The 24,719-nt window shown below is 38.5% G+C and overlaps 1 protein-coding gene across 1 annotated transcript in view; it reads right to left on the bottom strand.

The window, feature by feature from the left end:
* The window catches only part of ITFG2 (integrin alpha FG-GAP repeat containing 2), a 989,737-nt gene that overhangs the window by 257,542 nt on the left and 707,476 nt on the right, over positions 1–24,719 (bottom strand). The window contains exon 8 of the mRNA XM_044087619.1: positions 213–266. Coding sequence (XP_043943554.1) covers positions 213–266 — 54 coding nt within the window. The remainder of the gene's footprint in view (positions 1–212; positions 267–24,719) is intronic.

Genomic DNA, 24,719 nt, shown 5'->3' with positions numbered 1-24,719 from the left:
GCTCTGAAAAACAAACACAGGATCTCCAGATTTTTTCAGTGTTGGAGCATTATCTGCACACAGTTTTTAAGTAGAGATCTTTGGTCTGATAGAATATATGTCTATTCAGTATTAAATGCATTAAATCTGTCAAATACATTTCTTATAGTTTGTCAGTGCTTTTCTTATTTTAACAAGCCTCAGTGAGAAAAAAAAAACTAAAAAATACTTACCATCTAGAGTGCAAAGAGCAAACAGGCCAGATTTTTGAGAGTCTTCTTTCATTGCTGTAGAAAACAATATAGGTTGTTAAACAAAAATTCAACAAAATACAGATTTTAATCTAATTCTAAATGCAGAATATGTTTTGTCCCCTTAAAAACACAGACAAATGCAAAAAAAAAATGTCAGCATGCAGAAAGAACGGCCCCCTACTATAACCTCCCCACCACTGCTCTAATCTAACGAATGCTTCCATACTGGAATGTTTTGTTCCAATAAATACTACCAGTGCCATACAGAAACTCTTCAGTGATGAAAAGTGCAGATATAGTTCTAAATTATGCAAATGTTCACCCAATAGCAAAAGTAAAACTGGCCCAGCATTCACCAGAGATAAAACCAAATTACCAGTGTGTAAAACGACCAGTCACCACAGTTGCTAATACATTTAAATTTGCTTCCTACTGTGTTCACTAATTAAAAAAAAAAAAAACTAAGCACTCAAACAGCCCAACACCACTGACTTTTTTCCCTCCTCAAAACAGAGGAAGTGGCATCCAGCAGAGAAATCCTAACTTAAAAGTTCAATAAACATACACACCACATAAAATAGGAAACTTTTTGTTGCTAAACATTTGGTCAACACGATGTGTCTTATAACTTTATGTGAAATCTTGCACAGTTGATTAATCATTGTGTCAGCTGCTGGACAGTCAGAAATGTAGTCTCATACTAAATCTGAAGTTGGGCGTCTCACAATAAAGGAGTAATAAGGTAAGTTGTTTTTTATTTTCTTAATTTTCTTTTTGTTTGAGTGTAACAGAGATCAGAATATGGGAGCAGAAAACAATGTGTATTTAGCTTTCCACAGTGTTATACATCAAAAACTAAATGAAAACTCCAGCCAAGCTAGAACTTCCACTGAGTGACCTCTCAAACCTCTTGTATCAGAGGCACATGGGATATATGCAAATGACCCTTATGAACATCAGGTGTTTCAGCTATATGGCAATTCTTAATGCCCGTGACTTGTTTCTTTTTAAGTTGTTTCAATGGACAACTTCAGACCAATAAAGCCAAACCCCACTAGCTGTGGATATGTATATTTCGGCCTTGTTATGACCTCATCAGCACAGCACAAGCAGAGTGTTTGACTAAGCATAAGAAACACAGGGCTGTTATACCCAGCTGATGTCCATTACCATTAGGGTGATTTTATATATATATATATATATATATATATATATATATATATATATATATATATATATATATATATATATATATATATATATATGACTTTACTATACTGTAATAACTTTCTCCATTTCACTGAAGTGCCTATTGTATACTGTACTTTCTTTATTGTCTCTAGATATTTCTGTTAAATTCTTTGTAAAACCGACACTGTACCTGTCAATGCTGTTCTTGTTTTATTGGAGCTTTTCCCCACAGGCCTCCACTGAAAATGGAATCACACCCAGACGGACTATCCCGGTCAACAAATGTAAACTAAACTAAATAAATATCTAACTGCTTAGTGCACACTGCAGTGCTTAAGATATTAACCATCATTTTCCATCTTATCTTTAAAATCTGAAACATCTTTTACAAGACCACCACTTATTGGACAGCCCACATTCTACCTCTCAGTAGTCACCTTAGGATTAGTGCTTCTGTTTTCTCCTGGTGAGAGATGAAGCACAGGGACAATATTTTCTGGAGACAACTGATCATTGGAAAGTCTAATAACTGCTTCATAGGCGACAGCTTGGAATTTGTTTTTATATTCTCTTCCTGGTGAGAGAAGGGGCAGAGTGCATTGATTCCTGACTGCTTCTAGTTTGGCAGTGAATGTCTGTGCCTGACGTTCTTCAATGGTCTGGTTGCTATTCAAGGCATCTACCAGGAAAAAGCTACAACAAGACTGCAGACCCTTGCATCATCTGGGACAAGACCATGGATCACCAAATTGCCTGTGGCCTGCTTCTCATCTTGGGATTGGTGCTAATGTTTTACTTCTGGTGAGAGAAGAAGCAATGGAGCATTGTATCCCAGCAGAGTGAAGCTGCGGAGAGACCAGCACTAGCAGTAGCCATTCACATGACTCCCCCATTTTTATCATTCTTAGCAAGCTAAGTCTTTGTTTTCAGTAAGTACTACTTGATTTGTTTTTAACATCAGAACATCTGTCTAAATACTTTATCCTTAAATTTCAGGGTCTACTTAATCGTTTCTCATCAAGTGTTTCACTGTGCCCTGTATAGACACAGACACCTTGAGTGACATTTTTCCTGTAAAAGCACAGTTCAAATTTCACCAGTACCTAGTTGCACAGAGAACAATTAGTTTGCAGTGACAAGCACTGTCCCCAGAGATGCAAACTGGATACTCCATGTTGGTGTAAATGTCCTGAGATATACTTTCCTAGACTATACAAAGACAGACATCATGGAGTTCTCAGAATATGTGTCACAGGCTGGTATGAGTCTAGCACTGAACAACATTTTACCTTCTCCAAGGATGACGTCACCATACAAACAAAAGATGATTGTCTTTAAGGCCAAGATGACTGACTGACTTTAAGTGTGTGTAATAGGTGTAGCATGTGTACTCAGTCATAGTCCATGTGGGAGTGAATGACCTGAGACATACCTCCTTGGACTATATGAAGAGAGACATGACTGAGCCCTCAGAACATGTATCACAGGCAGGTAGAAGTAGGGTTACCACCTGTCCCACTTTGAGAGGGACAGTCCCTCTTTGGGCAGTTGTGTCCTGCAAAAAAATTGTAAAAATGGCAAATGTCCTGATATTTTAGAGCAAAATTATTTCCTATATTTTATGTAATAGTTGCATAAAACAGTAATTCTGCATCTGAAACACCTAAATGTTATAAAAAACAGAATAAGCAACCAATATGCTACAAGAATGAGCTTTTATTTAGGTAGAAAAATGAAGTTCTGTCCTTTGTACTGACCACTGTGGCCAGGGGTATGTTTTGGCCTGCAAAATCTGATGTTTGCACCACAATTGTCCCACTTTGGGCATTTGAAAAGGTGGCAACCCTAGGTAGAAGCCTCGCACTTAGCAACATTCTACCATCTCAAAGTATAATGCCACAAATACTAGCAGAAAATGATCGACTTTAACAATTGACTTAGATAATGGTGTCATTCCAAAGGGATCCAATACTTGTCAGACTGGGAGGACATGGTTGTCAGGCCACGCTGCTTTGCCAGGGATGGTCTTCACCTTTCACCTCTAGGCTTTTGGATATTAGCCAAAATATCATCCACCTCTATAATGCCTTTTTTTAGGCACTGCCAAACAGTCAAACCTCCCAACTTAACACAAGTTACTCAGGGCAATCTAAAGGTGTTACTGCTCAAAGATGGGAGTCTCAACAAGAAACTGCACTCCCTGAAAGCTCTTATCAACCTGGAGAATGCAGACGTCTCTGCAGTTACTGACACATGGTTTAAAGCCACGGAAAACACTCCGGCAGTGCGTGGCTATAACACTTTTCATACACTCCGACCACCCATTTAACATATAAGAGCAAAAGGTTTAGGTGTATCTATCTACATAAAGGATAAGCACACCTCAAGGCTAGTCAAACAATATGACATGCTTGATCTACTCCATGTCCAACTAACCATGGAAAAAATCCATTACCATATTCTTGCAAGCTACAGGTCCCCCACCATACACCAAGAAACTCATACATCATACCTAAAGTTACTAGAATCACTCACCATCCAGCCCAATACCACACTCATGGGTGATTTTAACTACCCCTCCATTAATTGGGAGGCATACACTACCCCTAACATGCAGGTCCAAAATTTTCTTGATGTTGCAAATTCAAATGCCCTGGAGTAGTTAGTCTGCGCTCCCACTGAAGGACAAATATCTTACATGTGGCACTAACAAATATGGGAGAGTGTAGCACCCCCCCCCCCCCGGTGTGATGTGTGATGTTGTCACTGGTAAGATCAGATCTTAAAGCAGTCTCCTTTGAAACGAAGGTAAAACTAGTCCCACAATGTAACCCCAAAAACTTTAAGAACTTCTCTAAGGCACATTACCCCCTAATAAGGGACTGCATAGCTAGTTTCCAAAATCCCCCAAATCCAGAAAATATAGAAACTTATCCAGAGGCATAAACAAAAGCCCTGTATGACCTTAAAAACAACTGCATAGAAACAGGGGTACTAGACCAAAATAAACCTAGGTCAAACCGCAAAACCAAGCCACCCTGGTGGACCCCTGGTATCAATAAGTTGTACAACAAAAGAAAGAAAATCCTATTGAGAAATAAGAGGGAATGTGCACAACAGAGTAAAAAGCCCCACATTAATCTAAACAATAGAATCAGGGAACAAGTCAAGTCTCTGAAAGCTAAGGATAACCATAAACCATTTTTCAGTTATGCCCACAATCTTAAGGGCAACACCCAGCAATGTGTGGAATTAGTTGTAGGTGGCATCACCTACACTCAGCCAGAAGATACAGCAAATCTGCTGGCAGAAAATTCATCTCAAATTTCACCTCCCTATTACCCCCAGTTTTACTCCAAGAAATACCCTCCACCACTCCACTGCCAATTATCACCAAAGAACAGGTTGCTACTGTGCTCTCTAAAGCTAAAAACATGGCTTCAATGGGGCCTGATGATATACCAGGTTGCCTCAAACAGTTTAAATCAGGGTTCATCAGACCTATTAGGATCTCTATTTAACAACAGCCTCTGGACTGGCTTTGCCCTATAGAGTTGAGAACAACAACGGTCATCCCTCTGCATAAAGGGTTTCCATATACTGACCTGCGAAATTACAGACCCATAAGTTTGACTAGTCTTATATATAAGGCCATGGAAAGAATAATCATGGATCTGATAAATAATGACATACGAAACTTCCACACACTGGACAAGACCCAATTTGGCTTTGTCAAGTGAGGGGCATGTCTACTGAATCTGGTGGATTTCTTTGAGAAAGTCACTAAGCCCATGGATGAGGGTAAAGCAATACATACCACCTACCTCGACCTGGCCACGGCATTTGACACAATTCCCCACTCAGCTATTATAAATAAACTTACAAAACTGGGCAAAAATCCCTATATCACCAGATGAATAGACAACTGGCTCATAGACAGTGACACATGGTTTAAGTGGGTGAATCCAGATTCAGCAAGAGGCCAGTTACTAGTAGTGTGCCGCAGAGCTCAATGCTGGGACCACTTCTGTTCAGAATATATTTCTCTAAAGTCAAGGCTAATGTGGATGACAAAGTTTGCCAATAAGTGCAAACTGGGGGCAATCAATGAATCCCCCAACAATGCAGATATTCTTCAGGGGGGTCTAGATCAAACAAATGACTGGTTCTAGAACCATGGCCTAAAACTAAAAGCAAAAAAATGCATCATCATACCCTTTGGGAAGTCAAATACCCCTGTAGATTACAACATCAACTGCACATCCCTAAGAGAAAACTCAGAGGTGAGAGATCTAGGTACACGGACAGATAGTAAACTGAACTTTGACTACCAGGTGTCCACAGTGGTGAGGAAGTCCTTCTATATGGCACACATTAAAAGTAAATGTATGGCATCTAGAGTCAAAGAAATTATACTTCTGCTGTACTCAGCCCTCATTAGACCAATAATTGAGTACAATGCACCATTTGGCATGTACTTGACTAAACACTTACAGCAGCTGGAGTGAGCACAGAGGTTCCTCACAAAGAAAATACAGGGTGTAAACAACATGTCCTACGCATACAGACTAAAAGCTGTATTCCTTTACTCTCTCTCTTAATGACTATTAAGGGGGTGACCTACATTTGACCTACAAGACGCACACAAATCCAGCCCTGATGGAGTTGCTACACATTTACAAGTCAAACAACATGAGAGTCACTGAATCTAGGGGTCTAAACTTAGTCAGCAACTCAAACAAATCATGCTGGACAGACAGATGTGTCTCAGAGAATGTCCCTTCCTTGGAACAGGTTTTCTGTTCAGATAAACAAAGCCCTTCCCTGGCATTCTTCAAATGCAGTTTGGATCAATGGGTGGGGAATCACAAATTCAGACCTAGGGTAGTGCCTATGTCCCTAATGAGCAGGGGTAATCTGTAAGATACTCAAGGCATAGCCACAAATCCATGCTGTCCTCTTGCCTCTAGGGGCCATATAGTGGGTAAAAGCGGGTTATACTGGCTAGGCTTATAACAGCTCTTAAGCCATTAGCGTAGTAATTTCCAATGAACTTATTTAATAATTGGCTTAGTTTCTGGTGTCATTCTAAGGGGGAGCAATATTTGTCAGCATGGAAGGAGACGGTCAACAGGCCATGCTGCTTTGCCAGGGATGGTCTGCATCTCTTCCCTCTAGGCTTTCAAATATTAGCTAAAACATTGTCTTCTCCCCAGTGCCTTTTTAATGCAATGCTAAAATGAAAGTACTTTTGACATAGGAAATCAAACCCAAGAAAATCTAAAGGTGTTAATGCTCAATGCTAGGAGTCTAAACAAGAAGCTCAACTCCCTAGAAGCTCTCCTCACTCTAAAGAATGCTGACATCTACATGGTCACTGACACATGGTTTAACGCTGGAGATAGCACACTAGCAGTGCTAGGCTATAATGTCTTTCACACATTTAGATCAGCTACTACACAGGCAGGGACTAAAGGTGGAGGTGTCTCAATTTACATCAAAAATAAGTATACCTCAAGACTGGTCAAACAGGTCAATGCACTTGAGCTTCTCCACATTCAAATCACCATAGGCAAAATCCTGTACCCCTTCATTGCAAGCTATAGGTCCCCCCTCTATGACCCAGAAAACTCATATCATGTATTTAAACTTATTAGAAACCCTCACCATCCAACCCAATCCCATATTCATGGGTGATTTAATTACCTCACTATTAACTGGGAATCATATATGACAGGAAATGTGGAGACAGAGATTCCGGGAGCTAGTAAACGCAAACTCCCTGGACCAGACTGTAAATAGGCCAACAAGGAGTACACTCCAAACCAGGAAAAGTAGAAAAACTATTCTAAATACTAAAGTATTTTGAAGAAGAAATTTATACCATTGACAAAAGCGCTAAAGTGCGCTTTAATAAAGAGCATTCATTGTCCTGCCACTTGTCTTTTGGTTTGTTTTTCTACTTTTCCAGACCAACAAGGAGTACAAACATACTGGATCTGGTCCTCATTAATATGGGAGAGTTTTTCACACCCCCTAGTGTAATGTCTTCTCCAGTATGGGCAGACCACAAAATGGTCTCCTTTAAAGTAAAAATAAAACCTGGAAACCCAGCTAACCATGGAATGTTCAGGACCTACTCTAAAGCTATCTTCCTGCTATTAAGTGATAACCTGGCAAAATGTCTAGCCCCTACAAACCCTGAGAACACTGCTGCCTAAGTGGAAGTGTTCAAAGAAACCCTATACAATCATGCTAATAGCTGCATAGAGGCAGTTGTACCCACCAGGAAGTACAGAACTAACTCAAAAAATAAGCCACCTGGTGGAATCACATCATCAACAGGATATAAAACAGAAGGAAGAAGATCATGGCAAAAATGAGGAGGTGCAGCACCCTGCAGGATTAAAGCACTCTCATCAAACTAAACAAACACCTCTGAGGACAAACAATGTCTACCAAAGCCAAATTTGAGCTAAATGTGGCCTCCCAGGCCAGGAAGAACCACAAGGCAATCTTTAGCTATGTCCACAACCTCAAAGGTGATACAGAATTGTGTGCAGAGCTTGCTTAATGCAGCCAGCTATACTGAGCCAGAAGATATAGCAAACCTACTGGCTGACAAATTCATCTCTCTCACCTCTCTCCCTTTCAACATCCTGTCAGGAAATACGATCAAATATAACTCCCCCCTACTATCACTAGGGAACAGGTCCTCAATGCCATTTCATTTCAGTCCAGGAACACTGCATCACTGGGCCCAAATAATATGCCAGGATGTTTTCTAAATAGCATGATACATGGCCTATCAGGTCATCTGGAATTACTCTTTAACTGTAACCACCAAACAGGCTTTGTGCCTCATGAATGGAGAACAGCAACAATCATTATTCTGCCAAACGTAGGCCATCTACAGACCCTGAAAACTACAGACATGTAAGTCTTACTACTCTCATATGCAAAGCCATGGAAAAATTGTCATGGAAATGATCACTAATGGCATAGGAAACCTCCAGACACTGGACCCAACTCAATCTGGTTTCATCAAGGATAGGTCATACCTACTCAACCTGATACAATTCTTTGAGAAGGTCACCAAAGCAATGAATGAGGGCAAAGTGGTTCACACTGCTTACCTTGACCTGGCCAAGGTATCTAGGACAATACTACACTTGGGCATTGTTGACAAACCCAAGAGGTTAGGTATAAACCCTTGTGTCATAAGTGGATAGCCAACTGGCTCACAGACAGTCAGGCAGTTAGAATTATCAAGTCCACCTCTACAAAGAGGCCAGAAACAAGCAGACTCCTTCAGGGATCAGTCCTGGGACTGCTCCTTTTTGTCATATTTTTACTTCTCCAAACCCAAGGCCAAAGTTAAGGGCCTCTGGCTAACTAAATTTGCAGATGATCGCAAATTAGGAGCAGTGATAGAATTCCCCACCAACACGAATGTTCCCCAGGAAGGACTGACACAGAAAAATAACTGGTGTCAGAGTCATGGACTAAAACTAAATGACAAGAAATGCATAATAGCATCCTTCGGAAAGTCATTCATCCCTGGTAACTACCATATGACAACACACCCCTAAGAGCTGACCCAGTAGTCAGGGACTTGGGGGGACACATACACAGTAATCTAGCTTTTGACCATCATGTGTCTACAGTAGTGAGGAAATTATTCTATCTTGTGTAACTTATAAACAAAACTAATGCATCTGGATCCAAGGAGGTCATTGTCCACTGTATACAGCATTCATGAGACCTATCATTGAGTACAGTACCTCCTTTGGTATATACCTAACCAGGCACATCCAACAACTGAACTTCCACAGAGGTTTCTCACTAAAAGAATAAAGGGTGTAAATAACATGTCTTATTCATACAGCCTCAAGGCCCTATCTCTGAGTTCTGTCTCCTACAGGCTGTTGAGGACAGATTTATGCCTGGCATACAAGCCATTGTCAGACCTCACTCTGATGGACCTCTTGCATATCCACAAAACAAACTGCACAAGAATAACCGGTTCTAAGGACTTAAACCTTGCCTGTTGATATAAATAGGACCTGCTGGAGAGACATGTATGTATCCCAGAGACTACCTCATCTCTGGAATAGGCTCCCTATCCATGTAAAGCAGAGTTCCTCTTTAACCCAATTCAAGTATAACTTGGACAACTGGATGGTGAAGAGGAAATTCATCTCAGGTTTGACACCTATGTCTCTAATGGACACAGGCAGCTTGTAAATGTTTCATCTCCCAAGCCCCTGCTTACACTTATCAAGGGTAGCAGAACTTGTCAGAGATTTGGGATGCATGGCAAGGCTTAAAAAGGCCCTTAGGGTCATTAGCCTAGTACACAACTATGAACCTATGAACATGTTTCCTCACAAACAGATTATGGTACAGATAGGCAAAATGTGCCCAGCATTCATTTCCTTTATAGAATTGTTTTGAGGAAAAACTTGTGCAATTAATTAGCTTAAGATCATTAGCTGATAACTTAGTGAAGATAGTGATAACTTAGTGAAGATGATACAGATAGAAGAGCTCGGGATGTTACTGAAGTTAAAAATATCAATGGATAGAAGTCATGACTGATCTAGATCTGGTGGGTTAAAACAGACTAATCTAAAACATTATAGAAACAAAACCAAACAAAAGTAAAAAAAAAAAAACACACACACAAAGAATGAGCAGAAAAAGCTGAAATAAGCTTTACTTCATAACTCTGGTACCTCAGCTTTGCACCTTCAACTGATACAGTGCAATAAACAGAGCCATTTTTTTAAAGCATTTCAAAACTCTTAATCAATTAACCAAATTCAGTTAAACATGATTAATTTCATTTAAAGTGACATTCCCACATTAAACGTGCAAACAAGATTTTAAAGCAGTTGTTAAATAACAGAATCAATAAATGCAATAATAACCTATACTAACTTTATTTCATTAACCACAGCTACTATTTAGAATACCAACAAGGTACTTTTAAAATATTTAAATACCTTTCAAAAGATCAAGAAAAACAGTAGCATATGGACTTATCTAATATATTACATTAACTTCCAAACTGAGACCCATAGGTGATAGTGTTCTGTAATTGAAAATGAATTTACTCTCCAATTCCAAAAGTTTCCTCACTATGTCACCCCCTTTAAAACATAGAGGCTGAGCAAGAACAGAAAAGAAGAAATTAGATACATTGCACCCATGCACATTAATAAAATGTTCAGCAACTGGACTTCTCATGTTCCCATTATGAATATTCTTCAAATGTTCCATAATCCTTACTTTAATAGCCCTTTTGGTCTGCCCAATATACCATTTAATTTCAGTACAACTACAACCTAGTGCATAAACTACACCACACGAAAGGCAGTTAAATTTCCTCTTACACACAAATTTCTTACTATTAATATAATTCCCTGAAATATCTTTAACATAAGCACACACTTTACAATGTCCACAAGCAAACATACCAGTGAGTTACTGTTAAACCCTAAAGCACCCCATACCTAAAAGTTCCTTCAAATTAGCATAACGCCCATAGGAAAATCCAACAACTTTGGGAAATAATTTATCTACATTCACATCCTCACATACAAGGTGCCAAGAGTCCAAAATGATTTTTCTCTTTCTCTCACAGAAACCAGACAATTTAAACACAAAGAAGAGGTCTCTACCCTCACCATCACCTAACGCATGCTTACAATTACCCCTTATTTTCGAATCATTTCTAACCTGCTTATCTTTTACAACTACATCCAAAGCATGTTTCAAAACCTTTTCACTATAACCTCTAACACTCAACTTTTTCTTAGTTCCCAAATGAAATTCCATCTTACAACTCTCTTCCGGAATATTTAGAGCAATATGTTTAAATTCACTCATAGGCAAATAATTCAATAAATGAGGGGGATGCATACTTGCTGCATGTAAAAAGTTATTAACAGCAGTCTCTTTCTTATGTGGCCTACACTGAATCTTTTTATTTAAATTCACATAAAACTCCACATTCAAAAATACAATTTCAGATTCCCCAATTACCATGGAAAATTTCAAGTTGTGCTCATTAGAATTCAAGTCAGAACAAATAATTCAAACTCCCGTGGGTTACCTCTACACAAAAAAATGAAATCATCAATGTATCTCCTAAAAAGCACCACATGTTCTTTAAAGAATCTTGCATTGTAAATAAATTTCTTTTCAAAAAATCCACATAGAGAATAGCATGAGTCGGAGCATATGATGCTCCCATTGTCATTCCCTTAATCTGGAGAAAGATGTCATTTTCAAACCTGAAATAATTGTGCGTCAAACAGAATTCCAACAACTTCACCACAAATGCAGTTTTTGGGCCCTCACCCATAATGTCCCAAACAGCTTCCAACCCCACTTCAACTGCATGTTTTTATATAAAGAATTTACATCTACTACCACCCAATAAAATTCATCATGCCATGAAATTTGCTTAACCACCTCAAACAGCTCTTCAGTATTTTTCACATGTGCAGGAATCTTATTCAAAAATGTCTTCAATGGGGGTTTCAACAAACTCTTATGCAGTTTAAGTAGCACATAAAAGGAGGGGTCACAAGGTTTTTCAATGTACAATTTATTAGCATTGTTCCTATTTAAAAAAAAAAAAAAACAACCTTTTCCCCACGTTCCACAATCTCAAGCAACCACTCATTGAAGTCATGTAAAGGATTAGAATCCAGTTTCAGATAATCTTCCTGCACTAACAAGAGTTCATAAACCATCTTATTATATTTTTCTTTTGACATGATCACCCAGTTTCCACCCTTATCTGCCTGTTTAAACACAAATTCTGACAGTTGACTTCTTAACATATTTAACATTTCCCATTCATTTTTAGAGATGTTATACTGTTCAACATTTTTAATAAATTTTACATATTCATATTCAACTTTTTTCATCAAAATGTGCTCAAACAGAACTATAGCTGGTGATATTTTGAATGGTATAAACCTATTAACTGTTGGCAAATCAGGGACAAACAATTTACCATAACCAGTGCCAAATCCTTCAGTGTACACATCCGGGGAATCACATTCAGAAGGATACTCATAAATGGAAGTATTTAACAATGCATCATCTTCTTCCACATTATTCACAATATAATTGACATTTACATCCTCTACAATAATATTTTTCTTATTATCATAGAACACCATCAAATATAATTTCTTCCAAAATTTTTTAATATCTAATAACAACTCTGCAAGCGTAGGTATTTTAACAGGCACAAATTTTGCGCCTTTGGAAAGCAGTGCATAAGCAACATCATTCAACATCAAATTAGACAAATTAATGGCATTAAGTTCATTTTCAGAATTATTATGAACACTTACATGTTGAAAATGTAAAAAGTCCACAGGTATACAATCTGTTACATTTGTCTGAAATGAAAGTATTAACCGTTCAACAGTTCCATTCTCTCTTAAAGGTCCTTCTTCCCTGTCTGCCATTTCCACTTGGCCTTTCCCTGTTGTGACACCACATTTGATGAACTAGCAGCAGTCCCAGTTACATGGGAGGAATCAGAGATAGATTCCACTTCAATATTCTCAAAAGACACACTTTTTTTAGATGAAACAGTGTCCAACGCCGCCTCGGAAGAGTCAGGTATCTTCCTAGAGTTAGAAGCAAACTTCTTAACTCTAGACCTCCCACTACGCTGTGACCGCTGCCAACCATATATGGAACCGCTACAGAAATCATTCAGATCACGGAGTAATTTGTTCTTTTTATGCTCCATTACCGCTCGTTCAATCTCTTCAAGTTTACCCTTAATGTCAAGCATTTAAGAAAAAACATTATTCAAAACCATTCCACTTAGCATGCCTTGCAACTCCGTGATCTGTTGTTGCAATTTTTCACTGCTACATTGGTTTCTCTTGATAAGAATACGAAGCCACCCTAAAGTACAGTCAAGAGAAACCTGTCTCCATTCCTGTAAAAGATCTTGTTCCTCATCCAAAAATTCATACGCTGGCAATTTGTCAATCCTGAGTCCTCTAGGAGTCACATTCAAACTCAAATATTTCTCCAAAAGCTTACTGTCAAAAAACAAGTTCATTTCCTTGATCATCAGCCACTACAGCTGAATGAACTACACATTATAATCAGGCTCACCCAACAAACACCATAAATCCATGTTCACCAGCTTAGCTTCACTTTCCTTGATATATTCAGCAAAATGTAGCATATTAACTTCTGCTGGGGTTTTGAAAACACCCGGCACAGCATCTCTTCCAACGACATCATAGGAAAAAAAACAAAAGTCCAAAAAAAAACACACCAAGTAAGAGCAGAAAAAGCTGAAATAAGCTTTACTTCATAACTCTGGTACCTCGGCTTTTCGCCTTCAACGGATACAGTGCAATAACCATAGCCATTTTTTAAAGCATTTTAAAATCCTATCAATTAATTAACCAAATTCAGTTAAACATAATTAACTTCATTTAAACTGACATTCCTGCATTAAACGTGCAAAAAAGATTTTAAAGCAGTTGTTAAATAACAGAATCAATAAATGCATTAATAACCTATACCAACTTTATTTCATTAACCACAGCTGCTATTTACAATACTAACAAGGTACTTTTAAAATATTTAAATAACTTTCAAAAGATCAAGAAAAACAGTAGTATATGGACTTATCTAATATATTACATTAACTTTCAAATTGAGACCCATAGGTGATAGTGTTCTGTAATTGAAAATGAATTTACTCTCTAATTCCAAAAGTTTCTTCACTATGTCACCTCCCTTTAAGAAATAGAGGTTAAGCAAGAAAGTACAGTTTTGTACCTAAACCAAGATAGTGTGGCTTTTTCAAATGATAACCAGATAATACATAAAATTACAATCAATTAACCCATGAAACAACTTCCTATCTCATTAATATTAATTCTTGAAAGGATTACCATATAGGTAAATTCATACGTATTCCATACTTTAAAATAACAAACTGAATATTTGATTTTCATATGTATAATTTAACATTATATTAAACAATCATTGGGAAAGTTCATTCATTGAAAAAAAGTATATGTGCTTATGTATATAATGAAGAGAACTATGTGCAAAATGCGGCATACATTAAAATTCATAATACAATTGCTCCCTCTAGTGTCGAAAATCTAAATTACCCCTTAATATAGACCTTTATTTTCCTTAACTTAACTATCTTATAACCTAATTAAATATCAAATTTAAAACCACCATTATTCCATCTAACAAATATAAATACAAATATAAATATATTTATATTAATAATTAATAAATATTTAATAAATATTAAAATTTTTGAATTTATACCATGACTAAAATATTATGAATTTTAATGTATGTACAACATATACTTTTTTTCAATGAATGAACTTTCCCAATGATTGTTTAATATAATGTTAAATTATACATATGAAAATTTTAAAGTATGGAATACGTATGAATTTACCTATATGGTAATCCTTTCAAGAATTAATATTAATGAGATAAGAAAGGGAATCGACTGGTCCATTTGAAATAAAAGGAAGTTGTTTCATGGGTTAATTGATTGTAATTTTATGTATAAAAGTCAAAAGTTTTTAAGTCTGTTTTATCTGCTGAAGTCCTATAGAAACGGACGTCATCTTCGTGAGTTGAACAAGAACTTGGTTTTGCATTTTTGTACCTACCATAAATGTAGATGTCCGATAGGTATGCAACTGCAGTCCTGACATATGGGTTGTCCTGCCTCAGGCAGCCCTGATTCCAAAGTCTGGGTGATGTGTCAGAGCTTGGGGTATAAAACATCACATCTTCTTCAGTGTTTCTTGCCCCAGATGCCAGTTGCTCTAAGGAAGGCTAAATTGAAAATAGAGACAAGTACAACAAAAACAAATACACCATAAAAGATTACCCCAGGTAGCTAAAATGAGGGTGGAAACCCGCAGTTGCATACCCATCGGACATCTACATTTATGGTAAGTATAAAACTGTACTATGTCCTTCAAGGATGCAACTGCAGTCCTGACATATGGGTTGAATCTGGAGTATAAAGGCAGGTTAATGTATGCACAGAGCTCCATGTAGCAGCTTCTAAAATGTCCTTTGTTGCCACTCCTCTAAAAGGCTGTGGAGGTGGCTGTAGCGAATGTGGCCTGATGTCAGCTGGCCAATCCATTTAGAAATTGTCTGTTTGAAATTACAAAGCTACAAAAAGCTGGTCAGATTTTCTGAAAGACTTTGTTCTGTCCAACTGTGAATAGCTTGATTCAGGGACACCCTGGATTGATTGGTTCTCAAAGAAACTCTGTCCTGGTGAAAATGAGAAATTCTTGCTGAGGTTGCCAGAAGGAAGGCTGTCTTCCAAGACAGAAATTGCAACTCTGAAGATGCTGGAAGAGTTAATTTTTCCAGCATGAAGTTGAGGTCCCAGGTTGATGTTCTTTATACTTCTAGAAACTCAGCCAAGTATTCCAGGATCTGTGGAATGCTCATCACTGATGGGTCTGTTCCAGATAAGAAATCTCTTCCATTTGCTGAGTATGTTTTTCTAGTGAAAGTCCAGGATGATAGGAAAGTGTATCCTGAGTAATAGTCATGGAATCTTCCAAGCTGTCAGTGTCCTGTAATTGTGCTGTGTCAGAAGTAGTGTTAGAGACCTTCCATGCTTTTTTCAAATGGTGATTGAAGTGATTGTAGCTCTATTTTCAATTGTAGGAAATATCCCAGAGATTCATTGCCAGTCTGCAAAGAGGGTAGGAATGGGTACCTCCTTGCTTGTTTATGTACCACATAACTGTGGTATTGTCTGCATGAACTTGATTGCATGTATCACTGCCAGCATTTCTTTGTGTCCATTGTCCTAGAATGCAATCCATGGTCTGAGGCCTGTTGTTATGGTTTGACTTGTATGAGGTTTGCTGAAAGGCAGACCTTTGTTTTCTGGCTTGCTTGAGCCCACCACAGAAATTCCTTTTAGGCATGGAATGATAGACTTTTAGGTACCATTGTAGGATGGTACGAGACTTGATTTCTGAATATTGACACTGTATCCCAAGGCCTGCAGTAGGTGAATGACATAGTCCAAGTTTTTTAACAAGGCAATGTTGGCTGTCGGCAATGCTGAGAATTGATAAGCCTGCAAGAAATCTGAGGTATCTTCTGCAACTTTGTCTGATTGGGACATGCAGGTATGCCTCCTTGAGGTCCAGAGTTAAGTCAGCATTTTGAATTTTGGCACAATAAGGTAAGTATTTAGTGTGGACAAGTCCAGAATGGGTCTCCATTGGTTTCTTGGAACAAGGAACAGTCTTGAATAAAATGTCCTTGTTCTGCAGAAGGAACCTTATTTGAAGTAGGTTTGTTATTTGTTTGAGTGTGATTTAAATGGAATCTGTATCCTTTGTCTATTATCTCCAGTATCCATTTGTCCTTTGTAATATTGTGCCAATTTTTTGAGAACAAAGATACCACATCTGGAAAGGACCAATGTTTAGAAGGCCAATTCCTGCTGAATCTTGGAGGCTGTACCTGGAGGAAATCTTTGACTGTTTGCACTGATTTTGCCTTTTCCTCTATTTTCTTTAAAACCCAGTGGTGTGTCCAAAACCTTAATTTTCACATGGTCTGGCAATGTTTGTTCCTTTAACCAAGCATGTGACCGCACCTGTCATTGCTGCTCTACATGAAGCTTCCAACGCATCATATCCACACTGAAGGAAATGGCTGCTAACCTGCTTAGTAGTATGAACCAATTCCTGCAACCCCTTTCTATCTAATGGTTCAGGGGAAGCCAGTTTCTTTTGCAAGTTATCCAACATGTATTCCTGATACTGAATCATATGAAATTGACAATTTAATGCTCGCATAGAAAGGGTGGAAGATGTATATACTTTCTTCTAAGGCCCTAGAATCTCTTTCCGAAGGGAGTGGGTTCTTAGCAGTATTGGAGGAAACCCCTTTAGGCCCCTGAGAAATAGTTTCGGGGTCAGCAGTATGGCCCTTGTACAGAAATTGATGTGTGTCCGGGACCCTGTAGTACCTGTCTGGCTTGACAGGAGCAGGGGGGAGTGAGTCAAGGGTAACACTAGATTCTAAGTACACATCATCTAAAACATTTAGAACTGGAGGAATAGCTAAGGGTCTATGCTGAGGTAGCTTTAAAAATTCCCTTAACCTTTTCCTAGAATCTGAGTATTCTTGGCCTTGCCATTTGAAGTGTTCCCTCATGGAATGAAAAGGAAAACTCCTCAGGAGGAGAAGCAGAGGGAATAGATTCCTCCGCATCAGAATCCTCAGGCCTCCTCCTGGTAGTCTGAATGTGCAGAATCACCTGAGACCTCATCGGAGGACTGGGAGTCTACCTGCTCAACCCTAGGCCTCTTGTCAGCAGGCGGCTGAGAGCCTCTATCTGGATGAGGCTGTGAACCCCTAATCAAAGAAATAAGGTCCTCAGCTAAACTTAAAATTTGAGAACCAGAAGTGGATCCCAGAGAAACAGATCTTGGAGGAAGAGACTTAGCCTGTTTGGCAGCCTTAGCATGTGTGTAGGCCTTAATGGACATAGACACTGGAGGCCTGGCAGCCCCACGTGCTGGAGTAATCTTATCCACAGAAATGGTGTCAGAAATATCCTGGAGCACAGAAACTGGCACCGAGCTGGCCTCGAGCGGTGTCATCGGTCTAAACCAGCTCAGAAGAGACCGAGACACGATGTCGGTCCTTATCCTTCCGCTTTTTAGGTAAATGTGCTGTCGGAAGCATGATATAACAGAAATCTTCCCCAAAATAATCCTGTGATTGAAAGAGGCACAAGCTGCACAGGCCGAGACGTTGTGTTCTGGGCCTAGGCAAAGTGGAAATCCTTATGAGGTATTTGTTTCCCACAAGTTAAACAATTATTAACTTTTTCACTTTTATCTGACATCGGCTGAGGCAAGAAAAGGAACGGGTACTTAGCTTTTTGAAGACTTCAGTAGCTGAAAACACAGGAGCTGGTCAACTGCTTCTGCTTTATACCCCAGGACATCGAGGAAAGGGCGACATCAGCCGACGCCAGACCCAGACTTTGGAATCCAAGGGCTGCCTGAGGCAGGACAACCCATATTGTCAGGACTGCAGTTGCATCCTTGAAGGACATCAGAAAAGAAGAAATTAGATACATTGCCCCCATGCACATTAATAAAATGTTCAGCAACTGGACTTCTCATGTTCCCATTATGAATATCCTTCAAATGTTCCATAATCCTTACTTTAATAGCCCTTTTGGTCTGCCCAATATACCATTTAATTTCAGTACAACTACAACCTATCGCATAAACTACATCACACGAAAGGCAGTTAAATAATCTAAAACATTGTCTGCATGAATGGACAGCTGGAATAGTTCAAAGATCATTCTGCAGATGCTACGCAACCAACCTTCTGTAAGGCATTTAGCAGAGCATACTATAAGTGCCAGCCAGGGAAGGCCTCGGTTGTGCAGCAGTTAGCGTTGTCGCCTCAGAGCAAGAGGTTCTTCGGTTCGATTCTCGGCTGGAGCGCCTTCTGTGTGGAGTCTGCATGTCCACCCCATGGTCAAATTAATTTAAAAACATGCAGGTAGGTGCGTGCGTGTGTGGGTGTGCCTTCCTTGAAGGTTGGGAGCCGGGCTGGCAACTTAACACCGTAAAGATTCATTGCCAATCATTAGCGGACCGGAGTTTTGCTGTGGCGACCCCTAACCAGGAAAAGCTGAAAGACAGTTTACTATAAGGGCCAGCCAGCATTGCAAAATACAGAGGCTGGAGTTGAGCACTGTGCAGAGACAAAAACTGACTGGAAGGACAAACAGTAATATGATGATATAGAATTTTTGTAAACACAGTCTCAGTAGACAGGTTATTCATGTTTGGTAATTTTATTTGCAATACAGCTGATGAAAAAACAAATGAATCTATCTGCTGAAGAAATTTGTGCAGGATTAATGAGAAATGATAGGGAGGAATACAGTGATCGTGTTATAAAAAGCAACATATCACCACCTCACTCAGGCTCAAGAAAAAATCACTTGAGAATGGTGCTCACCTTACCTCAAGTTTCTTAGTATACCAAGTATCACGCTCTTTGAGTTCTATAATTTAGTAAACACAGCATAACAGAAAAGAGTGAAGTACATTTAGGTAGTAGTACTTCATTTTTAGGAAGGAAATGTGAATGTTAACTGCAAAGCACTCTGTAAAACATACATTCCCAAAACCTCCAGATTACCATATTCAAATATGGCTGATTCTAGAGGCATTGTTTGGTGGAAAGTTTCTCATACCAAACACTTCATTCTTAGACACAAGCAACCACCCACATACAATATGGTCTGTAGAAGTCTAGAAACATATACCTGCTTTAATCGTTACATACTTATCAAAGTTTCTTATTTAATCTGACTGAGGTGTCATCATGGACATTTAATTTTATGCTTCCTTTTTCTTAGGTAATTCATGCCAGTTGGACAAGCCCATTGCTGCTTAAATGATTAATGCAGCCCAACAGGAAAATGTTATGTTGTTTAATATACAAGCTAAAAAAATCATGCACTGATAGTGAAAAACAAATTACAGGGAGCAATGGCTTAAGCAGTACTAAACAGGCCTGAGGTGTTCATGTGGGTTTGTGGGTGTGTTTGCCATGCAACAGACTAGCAATCTCATGTGGGGTTAGTTCTTGTCTTGGCATGTGCTGCTTTCCTTACAGATTTTAGTGTCCCACAACCCGAAACTAGTTAAACAGGTACAGAAACAGATTACTAGATCTCTCATCTTTATTGAGATATTACTGGGAATGGTTTCTATAATGACACATCTGCAGCCTTGAATTTTCTCCAGTTTTGATGTAATGTATAGATAAACTACTGGGTGATAATCTGCAGACATTGACCTATATCAAAGTAGTAACACAAATATTAAATTTTCAGTTTACTAAAAACAATATATATTTTATTAACTTTTTTTAATTCACTAAAGCAATATACATATACTAACTAATGAAAATGCAGGTATGTTTCCTGACTGAAAACAAAGTATGAATACTTGGCTGCTTTTGCATCATCACTACATATTTCTGCATCATTCTCCCAACTCCAAAGGAAAATACATCACCAAAATGAGAAACAGCTTACAAAAACTGCTGCTTAACTGGTTAATGCAGCACAATGGAAAGTGTTATGTTGTTTAAACAGTTATAACAGAAACTCTTCCAGCCACTCATTAAGCAAGATAAAACAGAGAGAAAAACAGTAATGAATAATGACAGAAATTAGTAATGACTAATGTTCCTGATAATATAAAAATTAAGTCTAAGGCATAAGCATCACATACAAGCATTCCTAATGAATGAAAAATTAAAGATCAAAGACTAACTAAATCACGGTTCTAATGAGAATGATGCAGACAACAGACTTCCCAAATTAAATGGATTTTAAGTACACATGATTCAAACTGTTCTCCTGGAAAAACAGCACTTTCTTTAACACAGCAATATGCAGTCAAGGGAACTACCATGGAATTATGGAAATGGTACCATAAATAAACAGACTACTCCCTGGTTAAGAACTACCTTCAGCCAGGCTGTTACCTCAGCACAGTACACCGAGTGAAGGAAATTCTAGACTGATTAACAATTGTTTTTAGTGCAGTCCACTCCAACTAAATATTTTTGTTGACACATAGACAGTATGTTTTAAAAACAATTTGAGAAACAACAGCAAGAAGGTAAAATGATTATACAATCTAATTAAATTTAGAATGGTTAGTTAAACGTCTTTATTTTATATACAGTTAAATACAATAAGATATTCCATAATAATAAAGTGAAATTCCATGGCACATTATTTGGTCTATCCTTCCTATCTTTATGGGAAAAAAAGGTTTATATAGCATGCAGTCTTGAATGCAAGATATTTCCTAATCAGTCCCTCACTTACTGTCTGTAAGAGAGAACACAAAAGCTAAATATTATTTATAAATTCGAAAAATACATAAGCCCACAGAAGTAAAATACCCTGAAAATACATTCACCATCAACAGCTTTAGGCACCAATAAAATCTACAAGCTAGTTGCAAACTGTACCAAGCACCTGCAATTCTCAAAGTGCAACGAGAAGGAAAGTATAAGACTGATTTGTCTTGCTTCAGTTTGGTAATGGACTAGATTACATCGCCTTCAGAATAAGAAAATCCCTTATTTATTCATCTTCCAATTTTCTGGTTAATCCAACTCAAGGTAGCAAGAAAGCTGAAGCCTATGCTGGCACTCATTAGGTGCAAACATACACACACACACACACACACACACACACACACACAATGTAGTACATGGGCTATACAGCTTTAACTATGCAAATGCCTATCACCATGGATTTCTATATCATGTAGCACACTTTCTAGAAGCAGTCCTGCAGGGCAGTAAAAAAATCTGAGTGTGACTCCTGTAAAGTCATTATCTTAGGTGAGTTTGTGGGCTGAGCTAGGAAGGATACACCATCTTATATTTGGGAATCCTCCTCACCTTTCTTTCTTTATTCTACAAGATTAGAATCTTCTCCCTGGGATGTTGAGTAGATCTAGCTAAAGAGGAGGAAGCTGGGAGTACAGTCTAACCCTCCATGATGGCAAATGCCTGCTTTCTCTTTTGAAGGCCTTCAACCAACTCATAACAAGCATGGCCAAAGAGAGCATCACCCTGGTACTTTGGCATTCAGAATGGGTTAACTCAATTCAAAGTTGAAAACAGGACAGCTTCAACCATGTCCTCAAACTCAAACACATTCATGAGCCTGGCGCTCTAACTACAGCATCAGTTCATTCAAATTTCTAGTGATTTATGGGAAAGCCCAGTGAGGAGCCTTCTGTGTAACTCTGTGATTCTAAAATAGTGCACTCCAGCAGTATTTCTACAGGCTAGTTGACAAAGAAGAACTGAAAGAATGATAACACAGGTGCTATACAAAGACCTAAAGTCCTAAATGACAACAAGAAAAATTTTTGGCCGCTCTATCTATCCAGAATGTTGAGCTTATCACTAGCAAAGAAGAAAGATGCTGAAGAAGCTTGTGCAGGACTGAAGAGATCAGATGACTCTACTTTAGGAAACTTAATAAGGATGTTACTCCACTCTGTTGGGGCTTTTACAGGGAAACTCTCTTCATAGTATCAGAGGAAGCCGACTCTGGATACATCAAACCTGATAAGCTGGCATCCTTCAAGACTCGTCCACAGAAGGAATAATCCAAGTCTCCTCATATCCTTCTTCCACAGATACAGGTTCAATTATTTCTGATATAAAGGGAGAGAAGTAACAGGCCAGTCAATAGTGTACCTCATAAGTCTGACAATCACCCAAAGGCGTACTAATTAGGAATAGGATCTGCCTCTTAAAGAAAAGATGCTCACAATCTCCTTCTTAGGCAGATACTGAGTAAGACAGAGAAGTTCCACTACCCCTATTAGAAGCACGGGGTGGCCTGTGGTCACCTGAAGAGCAAGGTAACAAGGGAGTGGCAGGTAAGCATTAGGTGTTAGGTGACAAATTCCCAGCACTCAAGCACTGCATGTCAAATGTAATTAATTAGTTACAAGAAATGTGCACAGTGTATTGTGCTGATATCAAACTATGCTCATTAAGTGTATACTCTTACATTATAAAGACAATTCCACTAGATATTGGACAATATGGGCATATCCAATGAATGGTCCATCCCAGTTGGCCCATTTGACATGGGAGGATGCAAAACAGTCTCCTCAGCTCTAGCCAATAAAGCTGCCTCAATTCATGAAGATGAAGGAAGACGCTTAGTGATCCTAAGTTCGGTTATCAAGCCTTCAAGAGACTAGTGTACATTAGCTAGACAGGTGTAATCAAATTCCAGATGTTATAAAATAGATAAGTCAATACTAAAAATATAGGACACCCCAACCAAAGGGGCTGTTAAGGCTACACCTCCCCAGCCTCTCATCATCAGCTGATGAGTTTGACTCTCACAAGTCAAGGGAAAAGTCATGGACTGCAGAAGCAGGAGGCTGTCTCTGGAACAGATTATTGTGAGGAGAGACTTAGTCCAATGTCCAGGCATTTGGATGTACCTCTTGCAGGCAGGATAGAAAATGGTGGTGTAAGTCCTGGCTTATGATTTGATGTCCATATGAACACAGGAGACATTTTCGATTTTTGAATCAAATGCCGAATTCTCTAATGACATACATTAGGATTAAGTTTCAAACTCTAACTGTCAGAAAAGAACTAAGGTGAGCAGAAGCTGGATGCAGCCTTCTGGGCTGAAGCATGATGAGATACATATCAGCACAAGAAGGTCATCAGGTGCAGACAGTAAATCATTTTCAGAACTGTGCTGAGCTGTGAAAATAAAAACTAGAAATCTCAATGGTTACTACTTCTAAGGGCCTTCACGGACAGGTCAGTTACTTTCATAAATATTTTTAAAAGAACATTAATGTGAATATAGTGAAGCTCTTTAGCATTGCAGAAGCACCATTTCAAATGCCATTTGAAAATTTGTGTTTTCATCACCTGTTCATTCATTATACTTAGTACCTTATCTCCTTACACACTGAAACCGCTTATAATAGTCTCATATTAATTCAACTTTTATTATTCTTGTACCTGGGACATAAATATATATTTTCCATAAAAACTATTTGGCGAAAATGAACCAGTCTATTAAAGTCGATTATTTGGTAACAATCGCTGACAATTTAGAAAATAATCTTGAACTCTGTTTCTGATAGTTAGCAAAGACAAGCCAGATGCCTTGTCCATAATAAATACCAATAATATCTAAAATAAACTAAAATAAAGTATAAGCAGAGCACAAACACAGCTGTGAGCATGACAGCAGACAGCAGTGATTTGCATGTGTTACTACCTTACCAATGGAAAGCAAAAAAAAAACAATTATAAGTATGTGGGGTGATTACAGTACAGGATACCTTGATACCTTTTGTGGTGAGATTAAGTGGAGTGTCGCTGACTTCTGCAACCAGTTGCAGTACTTTGGAAAAACACTTTTTAATGTTTCTGCATAGAGGGACATTACGGTTACAGTCTTACGTGTCTGATGCAGGTCATGGAGGACGCAGATCACTGTTTACTACAGTATTGCCAACAGCGAAGTTTCCCCTTTTTAATTCTAAAACATATTGGTGAGCACTGGTTGATCTGAGTCAGCCTGACGTGTTAGAAGTAGCTTTGTTTGGACCATGATCTGACCTACATTTTTGTTAGCAG

The sequence above is a fragment of the Protopterus annectens genome, chromosome 11.part0 (assembly GCF_019279795.1).
Source record: "Protopterus annectens isolate FY-2018-M chromosome 11.part0, PAN1.0, whole genome shotgun sequence".
Lineage (NCBI taxonomy): Eukaryota > Metazoa > Chordata > Ceratodontiformes > Protopteridae > Protopterus > Protopterus annectens.
The sequence above is the reverse complement of the archived record's forward strand: the minus strand, read 5'-3'. Positions and strand labels throughout refer to the sequence as shown.